General features: G+C 39.7%; 1 protein-coding gene and 1 long non-coding RNA gene across 5 annotated transcripts in view; both read left to right on the top strand.

The window, feature by feature from the left end:
• The first annotated feature begins 3,939 nt into the window (after window positions 1–3,939).
• Window positions 3,940–24,545, top strand: part of LOC135419436 (uncharacterized) — a 522,870-nt gene continuing 502,264 nt past the window's right edge. Inside the window, exons 1-2 of one of the 2 annotated variants that reach the window (XR_010432987.1) lie at window positions 3,940–4,315; window positions 4,411–4,477. This is a non-coding gene — a long non-coding RNA (uncharacterized LOC135419436). The remainder of the gene's footprint in view (window positions 4,316–4,410; window positions 4,478–24,545) is intronic. The other variant, XR_010432988.1, reaches the window with a different exon arrangement.
• On the top strand, window positions 4,520–22,054 carry ZBBX (zinc finger B-box domain containing). Of its 3 annotated transcripts, none has more exons than XM_064665788.1 (18): window positions 4,520–4,780; window positions 4,983–5,092; window positions 7,298–7,385; window positions 7,890–8,003; window positions 9,517–9,610; window positions 11,254–11,302; window positions 11,449–11,558; window positions 14,064–14,238; window positions 15,004–15,124; window positions 15,637–15,767; window positions 16,024–16,133; window positions 16,453–16,559; window positions 17,187–17,218; window positions 18,230–18,471; window positions 19,258–19,417; window positions 19,909–20,058; window positions 20,995–21,130; window positions 21,842–22,054. In XM_064665788.1, exons 3-18 carry the CDS (start codon window positions 7,318–7,320, stop codon window positions 21,912–21,914), a joined length of 1,872 nt encoding a protein of 623 aa, XP_064521858.1. In that variant the 5' UTR covers window positions 4,520–4,780; window positions 4,983–5,092; window positions 7,298–7,317; the 3' UTR covers window positions 21,915–22,054. The 3 variants fall into 3 exon arrangements, with proteins under 3 accessions (XP_064521858.1, XP_064521857.1, XP_064521859.1); XM_064665787.1 differs by having other exon boundaries at window positions 4,520–4,823; XM_064665789.1 differs by lacking the exons at window positions 4,520–4,780; window positions 4,983–5,092 and having other exon boundaries at window positions 7,831–8,003.

Below are 24,545 nucleotides of genomic sequence, written 5' to 3'. Positions count from 1 at the left end.
AGCCCTCTCCTCTCCAGCAAAAGGGATTAAGCTGTTCAGGGGTTGCCCTGTATTTAAATAGCTTTAATGCTCCAGACCATCTTAAATGGGATCTGCTGTGACTAAAGGAATAACATCTGATTGGTAGCTTTCATTCCATACATGTATCTGCAGCCAAAAATAGTGGGGGAAGAGGGAAGACAAAGTTCTTGCTGTATTGACAAAATGGAGCAAATAATTCACTCCTAATAAGTAACACAATCTCCTCTTGAGGACTAAAAATATCCTGCTTTTATTGAAAGTGTATTAGTGGCCATGGTAAGTCATCAGGTAAGTAAAATTATGTTGCTTCTATTTTTTCCTGGTTATAACAATAAGCTGTTTCAGACCAAATTAAAAGTCCATTTCCTGCAAATACTGGTTTATGAGATTTTAGAACTGGCTTTTGGTAAATGGTCATGGAAGTGGAATTTGAACTGCATGACTATTTGTGGAAAGTGATTAAAGGCAGCTTGGGAAAAAATGAAATTATATCTCCTGATCCTTCTTCATTTCCAGCATTAACATAACTCACAGCTCTGCAACCTCAGGAAGCTTGAAATCTTGATCTGGAACCTCACCTAAAGCTTGAAAAAAATTTAAGGGATTGCAAAGCAAAGTCAGCCTTGGTCAGTCACTTGGTCACTCAGTCACCTCTGTGCTCAGCTCTTCCAACTGGAGCTTTAAATACAGAGTTTCAAGAACAGTTAAAAATATTTTAATATGGATGACAAACCCCACAAAGCTCATAAATCTGGTTTTCTTGTTGTCAGGAGCAGCATGAGAACAAAGGAAGAGAAGAGCAACAGGAAGAGCCTTAAGAAACACAGAAGGTTTATAACTTATAGCACAACTCCACCAGATGGATTTGAGTTGAATTTCAGTTGTTATTTTCCTTATAAACTTTGCATTTACTTTTGATAAAAGTGACTTTGGTAGAAATAAGGCATGTACTCGGTTATTTTGTGTGCTCTACACTCGTAAAAAGCTGATTGCAAAAGTAGGAAATTATGTCTATGGAAATGAGATCTAAGTAAACAAAATAAAAAAATAGAACTGAAGACCAGAGGAGACATAAAATGGCTGCAAGTTAAATAATCTAATTATAAATATGCCACCATCAACTCCTGCATGACTTCATCTCCCATGTATGTAAATATAATGGGCCAAACCTCAACAAAACAGGCTCTTGATACTCTTCCAGCTGAAGCACTTGATCCAAAGCTCACAAAGTCACTTTGAATCATTTAAGTTTTGGAAGCTGAACGCCATTTTTTCTGCAGAAAATTATTTTCCATCTAAAACTGCATTTTTCCTAGTGGAAACTTTGTAATTAAAAGTAGTCTGGAGTATTGTAACATAATTTATTTAGAATAATGTATTATTTCTACATTCTTTAAAAATGACAGGTATGTATCCCAAGTACAATGAGATGCCTTTCAGTAAGGCATTATTATAGAATATTAAAAACTATATTCATGTGGCTACTAAGAACATGGTTTTCCAACAGGAAAGAACATGTTTAAAAACTGCAAAACAATACTTCAAATAAGGTCCAGAATATAGAATATTTTCAGATTGATACACAGTATGCAAACTCCAGTTCCTTCTCAAGATCAAAAAAATCCATAAATCCATATGTGTTTCCACAGGCTCTCCTGCCTGTCAGGGTAAAATCTTGAAAACTGTACTGTAACCAGGATGATGAAGGAAAATTACTGCCAGACAGATTATACAGTCAAGAAAAACGGTGTAAGTTATTTTTTGCCTCCTAGCTTGCATACATATGGGACAAATGCAAATTTGCCAAATGAAATACAGCTTAGAGTGCATAAATTTCAAACAGATAATACTTTGTACTTATTAAAGCTTGGCTTGGATCACAGAGAGCTTTTTCCTGAAATGGCAGCTTTTTTTGTGAAGATTGTTTTTCCCTAAAGCAGCATCAATTATAAACAATGGTGTAGCCACCAAAACTGGGAGGACAAGACTCGAAGCAGATAAACTGAAACAATCTGACAGATAAAAACTTTAATCTTGCCATGCACTCCAGGTATCCTTTGAGGGGATGGTGTGGGAGTTATTGTTTATTGGCAGATACATAAATACCTGGCCCAGAAGAGCCAAGATGTGTGCACAGATCTACAACTGCACATATCTACAGGGTGGGCATAAAAAGAGCTTTTCTGAAAAATTAAACATCACAAGGAGCCCTGTGTAGCTTTGGGTCCTGAGCACTAACTAAAGGTTTGTGTGGATAATGGGATAACTGGTATGAAAAGCTATTTGAAGCCTCCTTGCACTCAGTGAGGTTGATTTAGATTTAGCTGCTTAAAGCAGGGCACTAAATCAGCAGGGAGAGTATATTGGTTCTTCCAGAGACGAAATCGTGAATAAATAATAAGTTAGAATGAAAACAGAAGAGCCTGGATTCAAAGATAAACAGAGGTGTGTTTTGCAGAGCTTTGGGAATAAAGGTTGAAATGGGATGGAAGTGGCTTATAAAAAGGAGGGAGAGACTTTTTATAAGGGCAGATAGTGACAGGAGAAGGGGCAACAGTTTTAAACTGAAAGAAGGCAGGTTTAGATTAGATGTCAGGAATAAATTCTTTACTCAGATGGTGATGAGACACAGGAACAGGTTGCCCAGAGAAGCTGTGGCTGCCCCACCCCTGGAAGTGTCCAAGGCCAGGTTGGATGGGGCTTGGAGCAACCTGGGCTAGTGGAAGGTGTCCCCGTCCGTGGCAGGAGTTTGGAACTAGATAAGCTTTGAGGTCTCTTACAATCCAAACCATTCTGGGATTCTGTGGTTCTATGAAATCCTTGAATTGCTTACAGGGAGGATGGGCAGTAAAATTTGAGGTCATTCCCCCTTTCCATGCTTTCCTGGGCATCCCCTACCACTTCTGCTGCAGGGAGCGCACTTCACCCAAGCTGCAGTGTGAGAGCACCAACCACGTATTTTTGTTTTCACTGGATAAAATCCTTTGCACTTATTGTGGGGAAAAAAACCCATGTAAATAAAGTATGTCCTGAAAACTCAGGGGGTGGAAGTGCTGTTTGTTACTGCGTCTCAGGGTTTGGGGGAGTCTCACTCCTGGTGGTGTGTGGGACGGAGCAGCACTGAGTCTACTGGAGGCACAGAGACTTTAAGGATCAGCTTTAAATACAGTGAGTGAAAAGCCGAGCTTTGTCCAGGGTGGGAGCACCAAGGGCTCAGCTTCGCTCTCCCTCAGCAATGGAGCTCTTGGGCCACCATGGAAATGCTGCTGGGCTGGAAATAACAGAGCAGCCCCTGGACACCTGAGGGACTGAGCTCACAGGGGGTATTGTGGGCCCGGGGTTTAAATTTTTTACATTTTATGATGAACAGCTGTGGGACCTGGGTGTGTTTAATCTGGAGAAGAGGAGGCTCAGGAGGGACCTCATCGCTCTCCACAAGCAGGTTGTGCTCAGGTGACGGCAGATCTCTTCTGCCATGTCTGTGGTGAGAGGACTGAGGAAAAGGCCTTAATCTAAGGCAGGAAAGATTCAATAAAATATTTTCCCTGTTGGGGCGGTCAGGCTTGGAATGGGTTGCCCAGGGAGGTGTTGGAGTCACCATCCCTGGAGGTGTCCCTGAGAAGCTGGATCTGGCGCTGGGTGATGCGCTTTAGGGGTTACAGTGGAGGTGCTGGGTGGATGGTTAGACAGGATGATCTTAAGGGTCTCTTCCAACCCTGACAGTTCCACGAGTCCACACATTCAGCTGAATGCGGGCACGGCACTGAGGGGTTCGCTGTGGTCCCACGGGGGGCGGCGGTGGCCGCTCCCCTCAGCCCCGCACGGGATAGTCTCTCCCGTGTCCCACCCCCGCGGCGCCGAATGGGCTCTCCCGCGGCCCGCGCTGCCATGGCAACGGCGGCGGCCGCGGGGCCAGCGTGGGGCCGGGGTTGGGACCGGGACCGGGACCGGGACCGGGATCGGGATCGGGATCGGGATCAGGACGGGGACCAACCCCGCGGGGCTGAGTCCTCAGAGTAGGCAGGGGGGTCCTGGCGGTTCCCCTCAGGGGACCCTCAGCCAGCGCGTCCCGCCCCGGCGCTGCCGCCCCCACCAAGGGCTTAGGGAGCGCCTGGCACAGGTGGAAGTGCCCCCGGATCGTGCCCTGCCCGCGCACAGCTGGAATTTGTGTTCGCCCCCCTCGCTGCTCTTTATTCCCCCCCTCACGGCTCTGTAGTCTGAGGTTACAGTTCTGGGCACTTCACTTCTTCCCTGCGCTTCCCACCTTTCATCAGCCTCGGAAAACTGAGCCTCGGTAACGAAACAAAAACCCCAACCCCACCGCTTTGCTGTAAGGCTTTTAGGTCTTGATTTTCTGCCTGCCCCTGTGCGCTCTCTCTGTTTCCCCAGAGCTGAGTTTTCCGCCCGGACCGACTGCTCTGCACACACTAGAGCTTGAGAGAAGCTTTAAAGGCAAGTCCTGACTCTGCTCCGTTTATTCAATAAATTTATTATTTATAGCCCCACCTGCTGCTCCCCCTGCTCTGCTTCCTCTGGGCAGACTGTGCAGCTCACAGAGCACTTACTGTAGCTGTACAATGTGGATAAGGAGGCATTTATCTCCAGAAACATGCTTGGTAATGTGTTTTTTTCTTTTTTAGTAGGCTGCTTGGAGACACAGAGACCATTCTCACGTCTTCTGTGTTTGAAGTTTTTTAAAATACAAGTTGAAACCGGAGTTCTTGGTTAAGCAGTGGAGATTCACCACTCGTGGAAATAGGTGTTGGCTTTTCACAGTCGTCAAGATAATACGTCTTTCCAAAGTGGGGGGAAATTTCAAACTCTGGGAAGATAATTTAGGGAAAGTGTCCTTTAGCTGTTCTAATCTGGGTTTCATGGTCTGACTTGGTGCATGTTGTATGGTATTAAACATAGAAATGGATAATTGGTTTAAAAAGCTTTTTTTCTTGTTGGTGTCACAGATATTGGGGCATGGAGGATATGAATTTATCCTGAGAGACTGAGATTCCATTGGCCTACCTGACTGCTGGATTTAGACTGGCAGATGAACAAGGCAATCAAAGTTTGTTTGGTGGGGTTTTTTCTTTCCTTTTTTTATTTTCTTTAATATCATTCTTTTTTTTATGTTATTTTAACTAGTTAGCGAGACGTTAAATGTTTGGAAAAACCACAAGTCTGAGTGTCTCAGTTGTTGTAATTAACAGCAAATGGGTGGGGAGCAATGACAGACAAATTCTTTACTACACTTAGAATTCTTCTTCAAAGGAAAGAGTTAGGTTTGAATTATTGGTAAGTGGATAGGACTCAGTGTAGCATGAAATCCGTGTTCATGGTTACAATAATTGGATGTGAGCTATTACATATACAGTAGTATCCCTTCGGATTTTATGGTTTTATTGATGTGAGAATGCTGTTGGAATTTAGTCTGCTCTAGTTAAACTCTTGTAGTTTGAAATAAACTGCACCCATCTTCAGCTGTCTTTGAGTTATAAACCCATCTTTAAATTGATTAGGAAGAAACGTGAGCTAAGCTGAGATACGGGGTGTGTGGAATTTGGGTTCATTTAGCTATGCAGGCTTTAGAGTTAAATTAAATTTCATTTAGCCAAAACACCACTGTTTGTTTTGTTCAGTGGCACTCTGTATCCATTAGCACAGAGGAACCTGCTAGAATGATGAAATTTGAGTACAGGGTGTGTAGAAGAGCAGGCAGAAAGGATGTGGCTAATTAATGCTTGATTTATTTATGTTGATGAGTTGCTTTACTGTTGTTTGCCTCACTGGCAAATTGTGTTACCTATTAGTGAGAGAAAAAGGATTCATTAAACAAAAAGCAGACAGGAAAAAAGGAACTCCTGTCTGTATTTAAATTATGAATCTGTTTCTGAGGAGTTTGGGGTTACCTTTGCTGGACTTCCCTGTCGGTCCTGAGCACCCATCTCATGGATACTTAAGGATGTCTTACAAGCTAAGGGTGCATATTTCCCCATGGGGTTTGTTTATTTGTTTGACTGTTACAATCTCAGAGTTTAACAGCTGTTCTTAAAAAAATAAGCCTATACTCTAATAGCTATTAAATAAATTCATGTCTATCCCCTGTTACTTTCAACTTGAGACTTTTTTTTTCCACCCAGTATTACAGTGTTCCTGAAAAACAGGGCCTTTTATCTCTGATATTCTCACACAGTACATCTGATATTTATCTCTGCTATTATCACAACTTCTAACTTACCTCTTTAAAATATTCCTGGAAGCAAATGTTTAAAGTTAATAAAAGAATACGATTTATGTGAGTTAACTACTTTTCCCCCATTGGCTTGCTAAGCTGGCCTCTTTTTTTTTTTTTTTTTTTTTTTACTATTTTTTACCTCTTTTTTTCTTTGCCCTTTTTTTTTCATAATTTTACCTTTTTTTTTTTATATTTTTTTACTATTAAATATCTTTTGGGCTCCCTCAAACCCAGTGTTTCCTCCTTCTGTCCAGCTGCACTAGTCCTGCTAGCACACATTTGCCAGAGAGGAACTTTCTTCTTTTCAAAGTTAATAAAATCCTGTTTTATCTTAGAAGGTAATAAAAGAACAATTGTTTTGACGTGATGTTAGGATTGAGTGGTTTGGTTTTTTCTGACACCATAAGAAACATATTTGGTGCACACATTGTGTCAGCACTGAAATGTCACTGTTTCAGGTTCTGTGGCACCAGTTTGGACTGTTCATCTGTGCTGGATGAACTTGCCTTTTGGAAGAATATTTTACAACGTGGGGAAAAAAATGTATTTGAAATACCATTGTCTTGAAGTCTTGAGGGTAGGGACTAACTCTGCTCTGGGAGTTATTGTATTCCTTTGTATCAATTTGTACATGACAGAAGGAATTTATCTTCCCAAGTCCGTTGAGATGCTTTGACTTCACAGCCATTGGTACAATTTTCTCCTTCTTTGTGCTTTCTATGGGTCTCGTTCATTTTTATTGTTTTATTTAATATTAAACTGCTTGCATTGAACTTTAGGGAATTGCCCAAATGAAAGACAAGAAAATCTTTTCCCTGGTATCATAAAAGTAATAAAAAGGTGGTGTTTTTTTTTTCCAGTTAAATTTAATTTAGAGTTGTTCTAGGATTTTATTGGTACTTCATATAAACAAGTTCTGTGCTTCATTTTTCTCACCTATACGTGAATATTTTTGGATGTTTAATGAGTTTTTTACTGTTTTAATTTCAATCAAATTCCCATTTCAACAGGTTTCTGACTGTAGATTATTGAAATTCTCTGTTTCAGAAGGAGTTATACTGGGTATCATGAATATCAATGATTTTGTGATACTCCCAGGCTCAAAAACTGGAACCTCAGTGAGATTAAAAACAAAGTAAGTGCATTCTGTCTGATTGAGATTGAGATGTGTTGTGTTAACTTTTAATAGCTTTTAATGCAACATTAATAGAAGAGCTTATTTGTGCCACAGCAATAAGAATCATGATGTGTTTCTTTTCTAGCATTTTCCCTATGCTTTTATCCTTGACCTTTTCATAGGCTTTAATCTATTTTCTGCTTGAGTTAAAGGTTTTATAACTCTGTATATCTAATGTGTAATACAAACAATACTAAAGAAGTCACTGGGATGGTTGATTTTAATATAATTAAACAACAAACCTTTCTGAGCACACAGTTGTATGACTTTTGTGTTGGCCACTCTAAAGCTCATTTTGGAGTATCCCTGTCACTGTCACACCCCTTTTCCAGAACTGTTTCCAGTCTTGATGGGAGATAGAAGAGTGACTTTTTTTTTTTTTGGCTGCTTTAAAATTCTTCAGGTATCTCACTCACTGTCCTGTAATTTCTGATGAATATTTTGCTGCTTTAACTCCTCCAGAACTGTCAGAGAATTGCAGTTGGAGAAAGAGCAGTTAGAGACAGAAAACAGAGAGATGGAGAAGAAATTGCAGCAACTCCAGTCAAACATGAGCAGAGAAAAAGAAGAGAGAAAGTAGGTGGAATTTCTGTATGGAAAAATGGAATCCAGTGAGATGCTCCCTCCACACCTCCCCCTGCCCCAGATGGATTCTCCTGCAAAGTTTGGAATTCACAAAAGTGTTCAGTCTCTCCAGTTTCTCTTCCCAATGATAAACTTGCTTCCCTATGGCTTTGTTACTTTTAAAGTCACATGTGACATTTGATCCCTTTTCCCCCCTTTTTTCCCCCTCTCCCTTTTCTGCTCTCTGACTGGATTTGTCCCCTTAATTTTACAGCAGGAGACAGAGAGTGGTTTCTCTTGCACTGTTTTAGTCTCATTTCTGCAGTTTCTCAGGAGGATTCTTTTCTCAACATTGCTTTGATCCCGTTTTTCGTGTGCCTGTGTAGCTTCAGAGCTGCATCTCCTGTATGATGAGAAACAAGGCTTGGAAAGGAAGCACAATGGAATGAAGCAAATGCTGGGGTGGAAGTTTAAATCTCTCTGACTCACTCTGAATGTTGGCAAATCCCTGCAACATCTGCTTCTGTTTCTTTGTGTTCCTGCCTGATGTGCTGTGTCACTGGAGATGCAAAAGCCTTGGATACCTTGGAGCCTTGGTGCTGCTCAGTTTGCAGCTCTGGCAGTGTTTCCCTGGGCTGATGAGGCAGATTTCCAGATAATGTGTGGCACTTGGCCCCCCATATTGTTCTCATGTCCTTGGACCTGCAGATCCTGATGGTGGTGTCATGGTGAGCTCAAATGACAGGAGCAGTGGGAATCACAGAATGGTTTGGGTTGGAAAGGACCTGAAAGATCATCTCATTCCAACCCCCTGCCATGGTCAGGGACACCTTCCACTAGACCAGGTTGCTCCAAGCCCCATCCAGCCTGGCCTTCATCCCTCTTCCCTCCTCTGTTCTTCTTGCTCCTTGTTTTGTTTGGTTTTGTTTGTTTTGCCCTATGTTTGTTTTTCTGTAAAACAGAGCAGGTTTTACATTTGAATCCTTGCTCACTATTCCACAGCACTGTGTTCTGCAGTGTCCTAAAGGTGAAAATCACAGTTTAATCTCCCTTAGTCTTAAATTCTTCCCCTCCATCTTCCATGTTCATCATAGCAGTCAAATCTAAATTGATTTATCACTGAGATTGTAGGTGTTTGTTCCTGACTTATTAAAAGGTGCTGCATTTTAGCAGTGCTGGATAAAAGCCCTGGAGTAAGTTGGGACAATGAAGACTTGTCTAAGGTGTACTTCTGTTTTTATTCTTCTAAAACCAACCTGAGATTTCCTTACATTTAAAAGCTTAGACCAGTTTCAAAATCAGTTCTTTCTTATACACTTTATATATCTACTGCTGTTAAAGTAGATGAGAAGCAGGGTGCAATGTGGAGGAGGTGTTTGTGTTTTGGGGAATCCATTATCCTCTAGAGCAGTATTTTATTTTTGTGATGCTCTGTTCATATTTAAAAACCTGAAGGAAAACCTGTATGTTTCTCTTGCTTACAGAACACATAATTTTTGAGTTTTTTCTTGCTCTTGGTTCACAGGAAATTAAGTCCTTATCACTGGAAATCTGGACAGGCAGGACCAATGACCATCCAAGCCCGAGTTTTGTCACAAAGTAAAGAAAACTGGAAAAAGGTATTAAAGTACATTTGCAAGTAAAGCTATTTAAAACAAAGCAAGGTTTAGAATTAGATTTATGCTGCAGAACATGGGAATTTTAAATACTATAAAAATAATAAGAGGTTAAGCACCTTCTGAGTAAAATCCCTCATTATTTATTTTTCATGCCAAGCTTATGGTTCCCTTTGAGCTGGAGGAACATCAAGTTCTCTGGAGTGATCTGTTGTGTTTTTAGTTGTGATAGGCAGCAAATTATCATTGCTTCTACGGGTTTAATATTGTAAGAATTGAAAAATGTGATTTCTTTTCAATATTCACTCAATGGGTTATTTTCCCTTATTCCCTTTTGGAATAGGCAAGGACAATTTTGCTGACACACTTAAAAAATATTCAGGGTAAGGCAGACATTTGGGAATGGTTAAAGCTGGTCAAATTTGTAAGTAGCTGAAGACTGAACCTTGTAGGGAGTGTTATCACTTCCAACTGGAATAAGCTGGTCTTAATATTTTATTCTTTGGTGAAATAAGTGTATTTTAATAGCTTAGGCTGTGTACATCATGGAAGCAGGTATTAGGTGTGTCTGTCAGCAAACAATGTTCACAAGTGCTGGTAAAATCCCAGTTGTGATAACAGAGCTTATGTTCTTCGCTTGTTCTGTGAAAAATCTGTAGGGGATCCCAAAATCCAAACTAATTCAGCTTAGAGATGCTTCCTCTTTGCTTTAGCAGGCACAGATGTGTCTGCAGAGGCACAAATTGGCCTGAGTGGGACTTGAAAAGAAAGTTTTCTCTCCTGCTTTTTTTCTGGCAGCCGTGCTGTGTGTGCTGGGTTGAAATGAGAGCTGTTAATTAACACAGACCACTTGGAACTGGCTGAAACAAAGCTTGGATAAGTCTGGAGAGAAAACCAGACAATGACAACTTCAGACTGAGCCGTCACAGTTGCTGTTTGAAGCCTTTTGAAGCAGCAGCAGTTTGGCAAGAAGGTCCTCTCAGCCAACACACTCAATTCCAATAAAATGAAAAGGTTTTCTTTAACCCACCTCCTTCTCTTTCCCCTTCTCTGGGACGAGTAACTCAAAGCTGTTGCTGCTTCAAAAGACTTCAGATTTCAGCTCTGATGGCTGAGATGGGGCAGAATGTTTTAAAGGGTAAAATTAAAGCAAGGGGCAAGTGAGGGCCAGTGAGGATTCAGTGTGGACTCTGCAGGGAAAAAGTGAGGAGCAGGGATGAAAATCGTTAATTACTGGGATGCCAAATCATGGAAGGGTCATGAGGAGAAGCAGAGTGAAAACAGGCTGAGACCTCCCCCCTCAAACAGGGGTAGGTGTGAGTGCAGGTTGTATGTGCAGAGGACATCTCTGGTTGAGTGATGTCTGAGTTTAGATCACTGTGGTTATGCAAGTTCTGCAGTTATGGAATGGTCTGGAGAACATTCCTGGCTGGGCGAACAAGGACAACATCATTTCATGGCTGGGGAGGGAAAGTGGTCCCAGCCTTCAGGGATGTCATGAGCAGTACGTGCAGTTTTCTCTTCATATACATGCCTGGCTGCTTTCCTGGAACCAAGCAACATTTTCATTCTATTCTATCAAAAGTTACTCTTTTATTTATTTTCATTAACATCTTAAATATATATGCATATGTTCTTCCATATAGGTTTCTTCAGGAAAAGTGAAGTTGCAAATACTCAAAGACCAGATTCAAGGTAAAGACATCTTTCTTAACAAAATAAAATTTCATGATTTTCTGGTAGATTATCTATTCTTGGAGGTTGCTGCAATTAAGGCATAAAGAAATCAGAGACTGGAATACTGGATTAGTTTGTTTTTTTAATTGTTTGTTTACTTCCAGAGCCAGTGAAAGAACAATTTAAGCCTGAAATGGAAAATGCTGTAGCACATAAGAACTCTGAAGTGGAGAGGGTTGCATGTGGACTATCTGAAATTAAGAGTGTGCTGCTGGTAAGTGAATGGTTTAAAAATTACTCTCCAGCAACACAATATAATATGCATATAAGTTTTTTGTGGCAGTATGGAGACAGACATTTATTAGACATTGTTATATGTTGTAAAATGAATTGCCTTGGGTTTGTCCAGGCTGAGGTGCCAGAGTGACCATGCAGCAACTTCAAAAGAGGAGAAAACTACTTAAACATTTGAGATTAATTTGATCCTACATTAGTTAAATATCTTCTTTTTCTGGAATCGAAACCATATTAAGAGTTTTTCTCATCTGTTTCCTAAAATACATTGGTGATACCCACATAGGCTTTGTCTCTGTGATAACTGTTTGTTGCCCATAAGGGAGGTTTTATGCACTGATCTCCCTGAATGCAGGGAAACAAATGACTTGATTTTGTTACCACAACTGTGACCAGTTCTTTAACTGGCAACAGCTAAAGAATTCCTTTAAGCTGTATTTTTATTAATTTGCACAGCATGTGAATGTGACTGAAGAAGATTCTTACTTACCTAAAGAACACCACTCTGTGAATAAAATAAGACATGTGATTACAGGCAAATAGGGAAGAATTGAGTGACCCATGAATATTTTATAGCTTTAAATACTTTGATAAGGACCAGGGCACGTGCTGAATTGTGGCTGCTTTCCAAGCTGGCACTTGCTATGTTAGAGTGGAAATTATTGTTATCAACTATGAGGTGATTTTTATTTAATAAATTTTGCCTTTCAGAAAGTATAAATAAGAAACCTGGCCTCCAAAGTGTGGTGTAGCTTCATACTATTTGATTTTTGAAGTAACTTTAGTTAATAGAGTAATTCCACTCTTCAATAGGGAAATAAAAAGTATCACCTCACTTAGATCCCCCCTCCCTGGCCTGTGGGGTCCTGCTGTGATTTATTTCCATTGCTTTTATGGCAAATAAAACCCGTTGGAGCTGCTAACACTCAAACCAGATGGAACAGATACTTTGTGTGTGTCTTTTAATGGCTTTCCTTACAAAAAAAAGGTTCCTGTGGATTTGAAATCTCTGCCATCAGAGCCAGTGGGATTTTGCTGCCTTAATTCTTTTTTTTTTCCATGCCCTCCGCGCAATTTCATTGCTGCTCACCCAATAATGAGTAAATACCCCAAGTATTTACTGAGTAATCCCCAAGTGCGTGGTTTGGTTTTTCCCAGGGGTTTTCCCGGGAGCGATCCCGGGAGCGGGGCTGCAGTTCCAGGGCTGTGCGCCAGGCGGAGCTGCGGCCCCGCGGGACGCCCCGAGCGCGGCTGCGGCTGCAGCGCCGGAATCCCGGAGCGCTCCCACCTCCCGGGGCTGAGGGGATAAATCGGGCTGGAAATCCTGACTTCCATGACGAATGCAGCGACGATTTGCTCGCCCCGCGTTAGGTGAAGGCCCGCCTTCTTTCGAGTGCTTCTTGCCGATCCCAGGAACCCCAGGAACAGGGATTCATTCCCCCAGTAAACTCTGAGCCGTGCCCATCCCGCCTTGCAGCGCGAGGATCGGAGGGAAGTGCGAAAGAAAACAAGGAACAGCTTTGTAGGGTGGTTCGTGTGTCTGCAGGCTCAGGGCGAGTCACAGGGACCGTTTAATGTGCAACCAGCAGCTGCAGAGTCGCTGGGTCGATCATGGCATAGAGATGTGGGGTGAGCAGGTTCTGCTGCTGTAGAGGCTGCTCTGACTCTTTCTCATTGCCCTTTCTGCCTGTCCCTTTGTGGTAAGAACGTGTGCTCTGCTTTGGGATTGTACAGACAAAAAGTCTTTCCTTCTGCTCTCTGTGTGGATGAACATAAAATATTTCTCGGTTTTGCTTGATAATCGTTCAAGAGTTGGTCGTCAAAACTTTCCACAGTAGTTTTATTTGTTCTAACGAAGGTTGCAAATCAGCAAAATCCCAGTGTAGTACTTGTTATTCTCCCTTTGTAGCTATTTTCAGTCAATCTCATCTAGTTTTTTAAAATTTGGACTTCCCTGGACTGCTTTTTTAATGTATGACCTGGTGTTCCAGTTACTCCTTAGGAACATTTTCCTTTTATTGACCTCTACAGATGTGCTTCTGTTTGCTGTGAAGCTTCAATGAGTAGAACTTCATTAATAAAGTACATAGCTCATAAATTAGTTTAAATGAGATGTGGTGCATAAAATGCTTCATTTAATCTGTCCTGTCCATGGAGTGTGAGCTCTCCATGACCGTATATCCTGTGCATAGAATGTGGGCTGTCCATGGCCACTGCTCTCTGCTATTAGAAACATTTAAAAGTGGTTTTTTTTGTGTGTCTGCTTATACAAATTTCTTAGTTTTTCTTCTTTAGCTCTTGACAGAATGTTCCAATTTAGTTGTGAGCAAGAGCACATAAAACCTGAGTGATCTTGAATTCCAGGGTAGTTTGGCTGAGCCCAGGAAACTGAGTGTTGCATTTCCACAGGGGACACTAAAAACATTGCTGGGGAGAGAATTGTCATCACCAGTGCTTTGTTAATTATGTCGTGGAACTGATTTAGGAACCACCCTCAGAATCAACCTGTACAGGCCCTGAAAATGAGGACGAAGGATTATTGTTAAATGGCTCATATAATGAGGAAGAATCTGCAAAGTCTTTCCAGGAAGCTTTGCTTCAATGGAGGAAGGGGAATAGTGACCACAGGGAACAAGTGCCAGCCAGTGAGGTGCCATCAGGTAGGATTTGTTCTGTTTTAATTCATTTTAAATACATTAAGAGCCAATTGGGTGAGTTGGCAGACTTTTGATTGGTGAAGGGAGATCTTCTGTTAGAATAATAAATGTTTTTTTCTCAGTTTTTCTCTCTATGTTCCTTTATCAATAACAACGACCTCTGAAGGTTTCTTTTTTTTTATCTTAGTAACATGCAGGTTAATGTTTATCCCAGTTTTTGTACTCAGCTGTGGCATTGGCCAGATTTTTCAGCTCATGTCCCTTCTGTGGCATTGTTTCTCACATGACACTTTAATATGAACTGCAGTGCTCAAGCATAAAGTCCCAGCTTTTAACTGAGGCAGGGAATGTGCAAAGCTCAGGATTTTGTGTGTTCTATCAAAATGCATTTCTTGCTTGCCTTCCACAGGCTCTTAATATTTCTTTGTCCCAATGAACAGCTGCAATCAGCTGAAGTATGCATGGAAAAATGGGGATAAAAATCCTCTTGTCTGATTGTATTTGTGCAAGCTGGTCTTGTTCCTCTAGTCTGTGGATGGTGTTTGTTCTCTCTGTATTTTTTGTACAAATATTATACTGACTTTTTTTTTCTTTTCTTTCCTGTGATATGGTGGGATTTTTATCTGCTGGCCATTTAAATTTTGGAATTATACAAAGACTCAGTGAGGGATAGACTACCAATATGTTGTTCATTCAAGAATAATGTAGATAAATAACAAGTTTATAAGCCTGAACATCTGTATATTTTTTTTTTAATAATTCTAATAGAATCTGTGGGAATTTGTGAGGTCCAGACCAGTGTTACTGTTCTGGAGGAACCTGTCCAAGTGGAATTCAAGAAGGATGGCCTGAGCTACATGGAGAAACTCTTGCTTAAGAAATACAGAAGGTATTGAAAGGAAAAGCTCAGAAATACTTCATAGCATTAACAAAAATCCCCTTGAAACTTCTAACATATTAGATACATTATCAAGAGTTAAGGGGAGTGTATACAGAGTGCTTTATTTGAATAAAATAACCATCATAGCCTGACTTGATGGTTTAATAGTTCAGAATTACTGCAGAGGGAGTATTTGGAGGGATTCTCTTTGCTCTCAGTTTACTGTAGAGTTTGAAGACTGATAATGATATTTGGTTGCTTGATTTTTCTGGGGCATTTGCTACAGGAGTTTTATAGAGAGAGGGAAGCACAAGCATCAGGATGCCTTTAGAAATGTTGCAGGGTTGTTTTGTTACTCACTGAGGTGCAAGGTCATCTCAGTGAAATTAGGAAGAGTTAATACAGCTGGAGTAAATAGTGGGGTGGGGTTTTTCTTTTTTTTTTGTTTTAAGGACTGTGATATTTTATATATATATAATGTAATTATGACTTTTTAAGATTGATTTCTTCTCCTTTTTCAGAACTCCTGTTGATGAGATTCCTGACAATTGCATGAGAGATTTAAAGCCTGTGCAAACCCTGAGTGTCCATCAGGCTGTGAGTGGAGGAGGAGGAGAAGGAGATGATGATGATGATGTGGATGACTTTTCAGGTGTAATAAATTTCTGTTTATTGAACCTAAATAATATCTTTTTTTTTTTTGCAATTTATTTTGCAAAATAAATTTATTTTGCAAAATTTTTTTCAATTTATTGCTGAACAGCTATACACTTGGGAGGATTCTGCTTAAAGTAACAATAATGAAAGGAGGAATTTGTGGTACTTTAAGATAAATAAAAGTTTGCATTTTTGTAAGTGTAAGTCAAACAGGAAAAAAATAAATGCATGAAATTAATTATATTTCCTAGTTGAAGAGATGAAGAGATTTTGGGCATCTCTTTTTAAAGGGGAAGAATCCAACACCACTTCTGAAAATGCAGAGTCAGAGTCCTCTTTGAAAATTGAGTTCCTTGATGATGTAAGTGTGTAATAAAGGAATTCCTGAATCTTCAGTCATCTGAAGTGATTTTTCAAATCTTGATAAGTTAAATATTTAAAAGATTTTAATAAATAATTTGCAGTATGAAAAAAGTATGGGTTTATCTTTTCCATACCAATGTGGAAAATTTATTTTTCCAGAAGTTCCCTGTATTTTTTCCTGTTCTATCCAGGGACCTGAACTATATAGAAATTATACAAAGATGAAGTCTTCAAGCTTTTAATCACTTGAGTTACTTGACTTTTTCTTTAAATTTTAATCCATTGCTGAATATGGATGGTTTTTGGTTTTTATTTAGTTTCACAGCACAGGCTTGGAAGAATCATCCAACTATTTGGTGGTGGAAACTGGGGCTGAGGGAATGAACCAGCAAGGAAAAACTGAAGCACTGGAGCAGTGTGGAAGGTATCAGGAATGCAGAGATTCTGTGGAAGAGAAAAGGAAATAATCCCATCTTCTGGTTTAGTTACATCCCTAAGAAAAGGGGGCTTTTCTTTGCAGTCAGTCACACTTCTATGAGTCATTGATACATTGTTTTAAAGCCACTACAGAATATTAATTGCCTGTAATTGGAGAGGCATCACTTTGAAATGTCTTCATTTGGTTTCTTTGATCACTCCAATGTCAACCCATGTAAGATACAGTTCTTTCCATGTGCTTGCCATGAATTCCAGGTAGAATTTCTCTTTTCTAAGCTCCAGCCTCAGCAGAAACAGGAACTCACATACAAAATCTGTCATTACTCAGTGTTGTGCTCTTTTAAGATGTTCTCACTTGACTAACTTTGTAATTCCAGACAAAAATAAGTCCTCATAGTTAACGACACATGTGCAGTTCTTCTGATCTCCCCACACTGATTAGCTGTGACCTGTTTTGCTATATTTTATTTTTCTGGTCTTTTCTCCTTCCCTTTCAAAGCTGTTCAGCAGTTGCAGACCAGACCTTTGGCCAAGAGAAAGTGTATGAGAAAATCTTCTTGTCATTTAACTTCCACAGCTGACATTCTGTTTTTTACCTTTTTCCTCCTGACAGAAATCCTGTTTCTTCTCAAGAAATTTCTCAAGGTAAATTTGGAAAGTTATTATTTGTACAATAGACCTAAATGTGTACAGTTTATCATTCTCATGTAGGATGTGGGAGGCAACTATGATGATTGTCTGAAAAATAATTAAAGTTAAATTATGTGCCCTTCTCTGAGCTATCAGGTCCCTTGATTACAATTTGATGGGCTCTGAGAGCAATTTTGAAATGAAGGGTATCACTGTGACAGAAATCTTGCTTCTCTGAGCTTGTATTTGAGGGAGAAACTAACCTAATAGGAGCTGGATACTGAAAATAAACCCATTATAAAGCAGGTCATCTTCAAGTCAGTTTATCTGTATTAAATCTAATTTATAGCATATGTGCTTTTGATGTATAAAAAACTTTTATGTAGCTAGATTGAGAAACTGTATAAATGATTACCTGTTCTGCATGAAAGATCATCATTGGTGTTTAAGTAATCCAACTGCATGTCAGGGAAATCACTGTGAAAATCTGACAGCTTTATTTTGTGGCACTCTTAAGGAGTCCCACAGATCTTACTCTGTGTCCTAAACTATGTAAAAAACCAGTCACTTTTTTAATATTAAGAAATAACTTAGAATGTAAAGGTTATTAATTTCTTGTTCTTGCAAGTCCCAAACATTTGCTCCAGCACTTCAAGACCTGGCACTTGTTCTCTTTGTGTTGAGTTCAAGAAACTGCTCGTTTAACTCTTCAAATGGGAAAAAAAACCCCAACCAAACAAGAGATGACTAATCAGATGTGATTTCTGTGCTTTTGTGGGCACAGGGTAAAAAATAAAATGCCTGTGTGTTGTATGAACAGAGAAATTCAGCTTGCAGAATCATTCACAGCCTGATAGGATGGATTCCAAACCATTATACTGCTTTTAAAGATGTTTTATGAAATTGCTGCTATTGCAGTTCTTTAATGGAGGTTTTACATTTGAAGTTCATGAAGAAAACACAGTGGACTTGCAGGTTATAATTCATATTTCCGTTAAAAAAATATACCTATTTTTATGATTGTAGAAAAAATGGTTGTCTGCAGTCCTCTGGAAGGAAATGCAGTGCAAAAGGAGAGTATTAAACCAGAGACTGGGAGGTCACTGGGCTTCTGGGAAGCACTGGAGGAGATCTCCAACCCTACTGAACCAAAGAGCAACAAACACCTTGAGACAGAACTGCAGGAAACCAGGGAAGAGTCACAGGAACTGGGCAGTGTCTGTAACAGTCACAGCTTGGGCTTGCCTGTAGTTAAGAAATCTTCACCAGTAAGTTATGATGTCTAATTGTTAAATAGATAAATGATGTTGCTTAATCTGCTTTAGTAGGGGGCACCAGACCATGTTCCTGAATCAACTGAGAGTTGGGGTGGTTGTGTGGTTGCCTTGCAATACTTGACCACTTCACCTTGTTCTCCTCTAGAAACTCCACCCCATAAGAGTAAAGTTTAGTTAAAGGGTTGTTTCTGCCTGCCACATATGTAGGGGATGAAGGTCTCCCTGCTTCCTACTTTATATAGCCAAATTTCTGCTAGTGCTAAAAAAAGCAAAAGAAAGAACAGTGTGGTCTCAGACAGAAGAAAAAGTTGATGCTGGGGAGAAGCAGCTCTTACCATGTTAAAACTGAGGTTACTTCACCTCTCTGCTCAATGACCAAAAATTGTAGGTGCTCTTATCTGACTTAAGTTCCTTACATGTTCTTTGGCTGAAAGTAAAATTAAAAATGAAAAATCCTAGAAAAGGTTGGGACATAGATTTGAAGTCATTGTTAAACAGTGATTGCTCTCACTGAGGTACACAAAAGTGAAACCAAAGAAAAACTGCTTTTCATGTCCACAGTGAAAGAACAGACTCAAACTCTCACAACATGAGAAGTTTTTTAGGATTTTAAGGCGTATCTTGTACAAAAACATCATCCATATGAATTACAGCAGGCTGCCAAAATCATTCCCAGTCCTATAAGATGAGCATTTTATTAATCTAAACTTGCAAGGACAATTTGTGAAGTTTTCCTCTTTCCTTTCCTGTCTCTGATGTCTCTGTGTTTTATTCAAGCTGCAGGATGTAGCCAGAAGACACAAATCTGTTGCCACGTGGTATCGGGGACTCGAAGGTTTCTTTGGTGCAGGTGCAAACCCCAGACAAGGAATTCTGGCAGCACCTCCTTCCCTGTGTGCTGCCTCCAGCCCTAGGGACAGTAGCCTCCCTTTTCCAGGTACTGGCATGTGAATAAAATCCTCAAAAATACACATAGTTATCCCTGTTGCTGTAAGACATCCTTCTCTCCATGTAACTTCTATCCAGTTTCCTTCTGGAAGTCATTCAGGTTCAAGTCATGCCAGCACACAGTGGACTTGTGGAAGGATAAAATAAACTTGCTACCTTGAGGTAAATTAGATCAATCCAGTGCCATAGATTGATATAGATTTATATAATTATTTCTATTCCCTGACAATTTGGCTTGAGGAGGTTCCTATTGCTTTTAATGGTGTATGAGAAACAACATGTGAAATGGTTGGTGAACATTATTAATTTGATCAAGTGTATCACTTGAAATTAAGCTTTCAGTGTGTTCTGTATGGGTAGAAAATTCATTGCATGGCTTCTTTAGATCACACACATTAAATGCAGCAAATATAGGACCAGTTAAGTGCATATTAACACAAAACCTGCCAATAATTTCCTCTGATAATTTTTTAATTTCAGGAGGTGGACAGTGGGTTTCTGAAAGGAGCTTAAGTGAATATGCTGAGGACTCTCTAGTTCAAGGTGTCTTGGAAAGGCAGTTGAACAGACCCTCCAATGGGTTCAGGGCTCAAAATAGAATTTCTCCTCACATGGGGGTGTGGAGGTCAGGTAAGGACCTACTTAGGATCATTTTTCTTATGTAAAATGTAGACACACTGTGATGACTCTGAATTTAGGTCATTTTTATATCTTCATCTTATGTATTTTGGTACAATGGCTTGTATACATGGTATTGTTTTCATAAAAATGGGCTTTTGAGTTAAAATTTACCTATTTTCAGTTATCACTACTAATTGTTGTGCTTAGTTTCTACTTCTGTTTCTACTCCACTGCTCCCCTGTTAACTTGAATATTTAGAGAATAAACTCTTTAGCACAAGTTTGTGTGTTACTGTGTGTCTGCAGTCCCTGGTGCAGTATGGATGTGATCTAATAAAGGATTCCTTTGCTACTAAAGTAATTATTACATGAGCTAAAAGAAACAAGGGACCAAGAAATGCACAACTACATCTGCACTTCTTTACCTTTCTCAATTTCAACTGTCTCCATCTCAAGAAATGTGGTTTACATTATGTCTCTCATCATGAGCAACCAGTGTGGCACTTTAATTTAAATAATGCTGTGTGCAGGAATCAAAACTGTCGGTTTTGAATCCCAGAAAACTATTTGGAAGTGTCTATCTTTTTATTCATGTTATTTTAAATTAAGAGAGGGAACCAAAGTTTTAAGCTTTCTGCACACAATCACAATGTCTCCCTTCCTCCAAATTTGTGGCATTGTGCATAATATTTAAATCATATATATTTCTTCTCTGAAAGATGCTTTTGAAGTATGAGGTGCTACTTTCCAATGTATTTATGACCTTTTTATTAACATCTATAAATTCACAATCTTCAGCAAAATCAGTTTGTAGTGACATTCTTTGTCAGCTGAAGCTGTTTTGAGACATTTAATGGCAGGTTTTTGTTGCTACTCTGGGATTTTTTAAAAATTGATAGTGTAGATCCTGCATTTTTTGTTTATATTTGTTCCTAAAACATTTCAGATCCTGAAAAACATTCCAGCTCAGCTTCTGAAGATGGAACCTCCTCCAGCAGAGACTTGGAGAACATCTATGGAAATACTACAGATTTCCATGAAAACCTGGAGCTAGAAGACCATGATACAGATGATATTTTTGGGTAGGTTAAACTTGCAGTGTTTTAATGATGTTTTAAAATGCTCAATATGCCAAAAATCATGTCAGAACTGAAATAAAACCAATCTCAACTTTCTAGTTGTTGCTTATTAGAAATGTCAGCATGGTCTGTGTTGTACCTTGGTGTCCTAAACCAGTTCTCAGGCAGCTCAGATTAAGAATTAAGGGATTTATTTTGTTGTTGAGAATCCAAATGATAAATTTTGGGATTGTGGGGTTTTTTTAATGCATTAGCACTGAGATTTATAAAATAATCTCTTTAAAATCACCCAGATTCTTTAGTTTTAAGGTACTTTGAAAAGAGCAGTTGTGAGCAGGTCAACCAATAACCTTTAACTCACCCTTATCTGTGATAAACCTGTTATTTTGGACACTGAGGAGATGACTGGAAATAGGGAAGTTCCCCAAAGTTCTGTGTCTCACTGGTTTCTTATATGATCTCAGAACTAGAAGGAGTCAGAGAGACAGTGTGAGGTTAATTACACGCTGTGGAAATTTAGCTGATTCAGAGATTTGTGACAAAAACTGAGGGCAAAAGTTGAATACAGCAGCTTGTACCCCGTGTGTGCTGGCAAAACCTCCTGCAAAAGCTATTTTTTTGCTTTTTGGTTCTACATATGTGAACATTTGTCACTAAGGCTCAAAGCAGAGCAAGTTGAGGTGCTGAAAATCAACGTAATGTGTTTCTTTTAAGGGCCTGGGATGAAAGCCAAATGGATGAGGAGGAAATTCTGGAGGATAAGCTACAGGTTCTTGCATTACAGTGAACACAGAAAGGACTCAATTCCCTCTCCATCTCTGTGTGTCACACCAAACCAAGAAGCAGAAGAGGTGTTCTGAGTGTTGCTCAAGATATTATTTACTAAGGATTATCTTGTGAAGTTGTCAGTAAAACTCCTTAAAAATATCTTGCTTTTGTTTTTTTTTATTAGTCCGAAGAAACAACAGAATAAAAGAAAACTGGTGTTGTGCTTCTTTTTTTTTCCAGGATGTTCTATTCTTTATTTTTTTCATTTCAATAAAAGTCTTCTTGCCCACAGATGGAATTTTGTGTCTCCAAATGCAGTTTTATGTTGCCAAGATGAGAGGTGCCAAACAGGGATTATTATTAGTGGAGTTTTATGGAAATTATAGTTTTGAAATTACCTTAATGGTGTCTTTTGGCAACGTCTTTAGGATGCTCAGGCACAGCAGCATTCTTAGCTTTAAAGTTCTTTTTCCCTTCATCATGTTCTGTTTGAATATGGCTGACACTTTTTCCTTTTATTAATTTCCTGCAGTCTGGTTTTTAAGGTGATTTTCAAAGCACCTTAAAAACTTCCTCTCCCTCTCTCAGTTTTAATAAAAAAATTTCAGGGACAAGAATTTCTGTCTCGTAGTGTTGGGAAGTGGGGTTCATTTAAAGCATTTCTCTGACAATTCTTACCCATTTAGGGGTAAATTGCCTAAAATTCATGGTAACTTGTTCACAGACATTTTCACATAGAAAGAGAAGCTTTAAATCTTGCATTTCTGTGTTCAGAGGTGGGAGGTGCCCTTCACTGACATATCAGTGGAAACATTCCAGTGCATTATTTGGGTTCTGACAGTTAAACACATATTGGTTTGTATTTTACCCACACCACAGGACTCTGATGGGTTGTCTGTGCCCCCCTGCACTGATATTAGACAGCACAGTCATCTTTTCAACAGTTTCTTTTACAGGAAAATCTACTTCAGCAGCCCTAATTCACAGAGTGGAGCCATCGGGCTGAACAGACCATTGATTTGATTTCCTGCCTCATTTCTTGTCCTTAAGGTGAGGGCATATTTTCCACCTCAGTTTTCTTTATAGAGTTCACTGTATATTGGTGTTTTATTACAGGAGTTCTTTGCCAGAAATGGGAAGAATGGAATCCCAAGGCAGGGGTTGTACTTTGGAGATTAAGGCCAGTGCTTTTCTGTCATGGCTGTAACCTCCTCTTTCTCTTTGAGTCACTCTTCCAAATATTCCTATTACACTCACTTCCCTCACACAGCAGGCTGATGCTTCCATGCTGTTCCCAACCTTTTTAACTGGAAAACCACTGAGGCAGGTGCTGCTGCAGAGTGTTCCTGGAGCCCCCAGCAGGCAGGGGACTCCTTAGGGTTTGTACTTGTCTGAGATAACTAGAAACTCACTGACTGCTTTCAACATCTGATTTGAAAGGTTTTCCCTTCCCATCCCTTTTTCCTGAAAGAAAAAAAAATGCTTCTGATAATACCTCTACCAAAATTTGGGCTAAAAATAAGCTTCCTTCAATGTATTAGTGATTTAAATATATCTTTGGTTTATATTCCTGGGTTTAACATGCTTGAAGATTTCTTGTGTTGTTTCCCCCCCCCCTCACCATAAGTTGTAGTGGTGGAATTGATATCCTAAGTGGAAGACCAGAAATTGCAGTTTTGTGATATGTATTGCTTGTTTTCTGTTGCAAAAAGAACAAATCTAATGTTGAAAGCTGCTTATTATTATGAATGTGGCTTAATGTACTTCTCCACATGATCTTTAGGGTCCCTTCCAACCCAAACCACTCTATGGTTTTTGCCTTGTTGCAAATACCATGTTCAAATTGTTATGTTATTTTTTTCTTTTTTTCTTTTTTTCATTTCCCCCTGTGCCTGTTGTAGGGATGGCTGAGCTATACCCACGTGTCAAGGGATTTGCACAGAAACATTACATTTTCTGCTCATTTAGAGGAAGAGGAAAAAAGGAGGGGAAAAGTGAAAGATCACTTTGTTTTTTTGAGCTTCTAGGGTGAGTCTACATTGTCTTTTTGTGTACATTGACTTTTAGTGATCTGATTTTACAAAGTGTAAATCCTGTGACTTATCTTGGCAATCAGTTTGGATTTTGAGAGGGGGTATCCCATTTATTATGTATTGAAGTATTTTGGGATTCATGTGAGCACACCTCATCTTGAATAGTCTGGCAGATCTACAGTTTGTCTCTTTTTTTTGTTTTGCCTTTTTCAATGTGACCATTTTCTGCTCTCAGTGTGTTATACGTTGATACAAAAGGGAAGAACCCAAATTCCACATGATTCCAAGAGCTGGAAATCCCAGGCTTCTCTTCCCATCATCTTCCTGAAGGTGTTTGAGTGCATTTGAGGGAGTTCCTGGTGGAGCTGCAGCACATGACCCTGTCCAGGGTGCTGGGCTGGGATTTGTGCCTGTGCCGTTGTTTCAGCTCAAACAGCCACGTTTCCATGACCATCAAAGAGCAAATTTGCACTGTAAAAATCCATGTGCCTTGTGCTCAAAATACAAACAAACTTACCAGCTGGGAACTCCACTTGAGCACTTACTTCTAAAGTGCTTCCCTGGGAGTCCTTGGAATATTGTAATGAGCTGCAATTTGTCTGGCTGCCTGATCCTGT

The sequence above is a fragment of the Pseudopipra pipra genome, chromosome 10 (genome assembly GCF_036250125.1).
Source record: "Pseudopipra pipra isolate bDixPip1 chromosome 10, bDixPip1.hap1, whole genome shotgun sequence".
Taxonomy (NCBI): Eukaryota; Metazoa; Chordata; class Aves; order Passeriformes; family Pipridae; genus Pseudopipra; species Pseudopipra pipra.
This window is presented reverse-complemented; position numbering and strand designations above follow the sequence as displayed.

Coding starts and splice junctions, on each gene's coding strand:
- ZBBX (XM_064665788.1), top strand. CDS start 7,318: ATGAATATCAATGATTTTGTGATACTCCCAGGCTCAAAAACTGGAACC. Junction 11,303..11,448: donor ACTCAAAGACCAGATTCAAG/GTAAAGACATCT, acceptor GTTTACTTCCAG/AGCCAGTGAAAGAACAATTT. Junction 17,219..18,229: donor TTCTCAAGAAATTTCTCAAG/GTAAATTTGGAA, acceptor TTATGATTGTAG/AAAAAATGGTTGTCTGCAGT.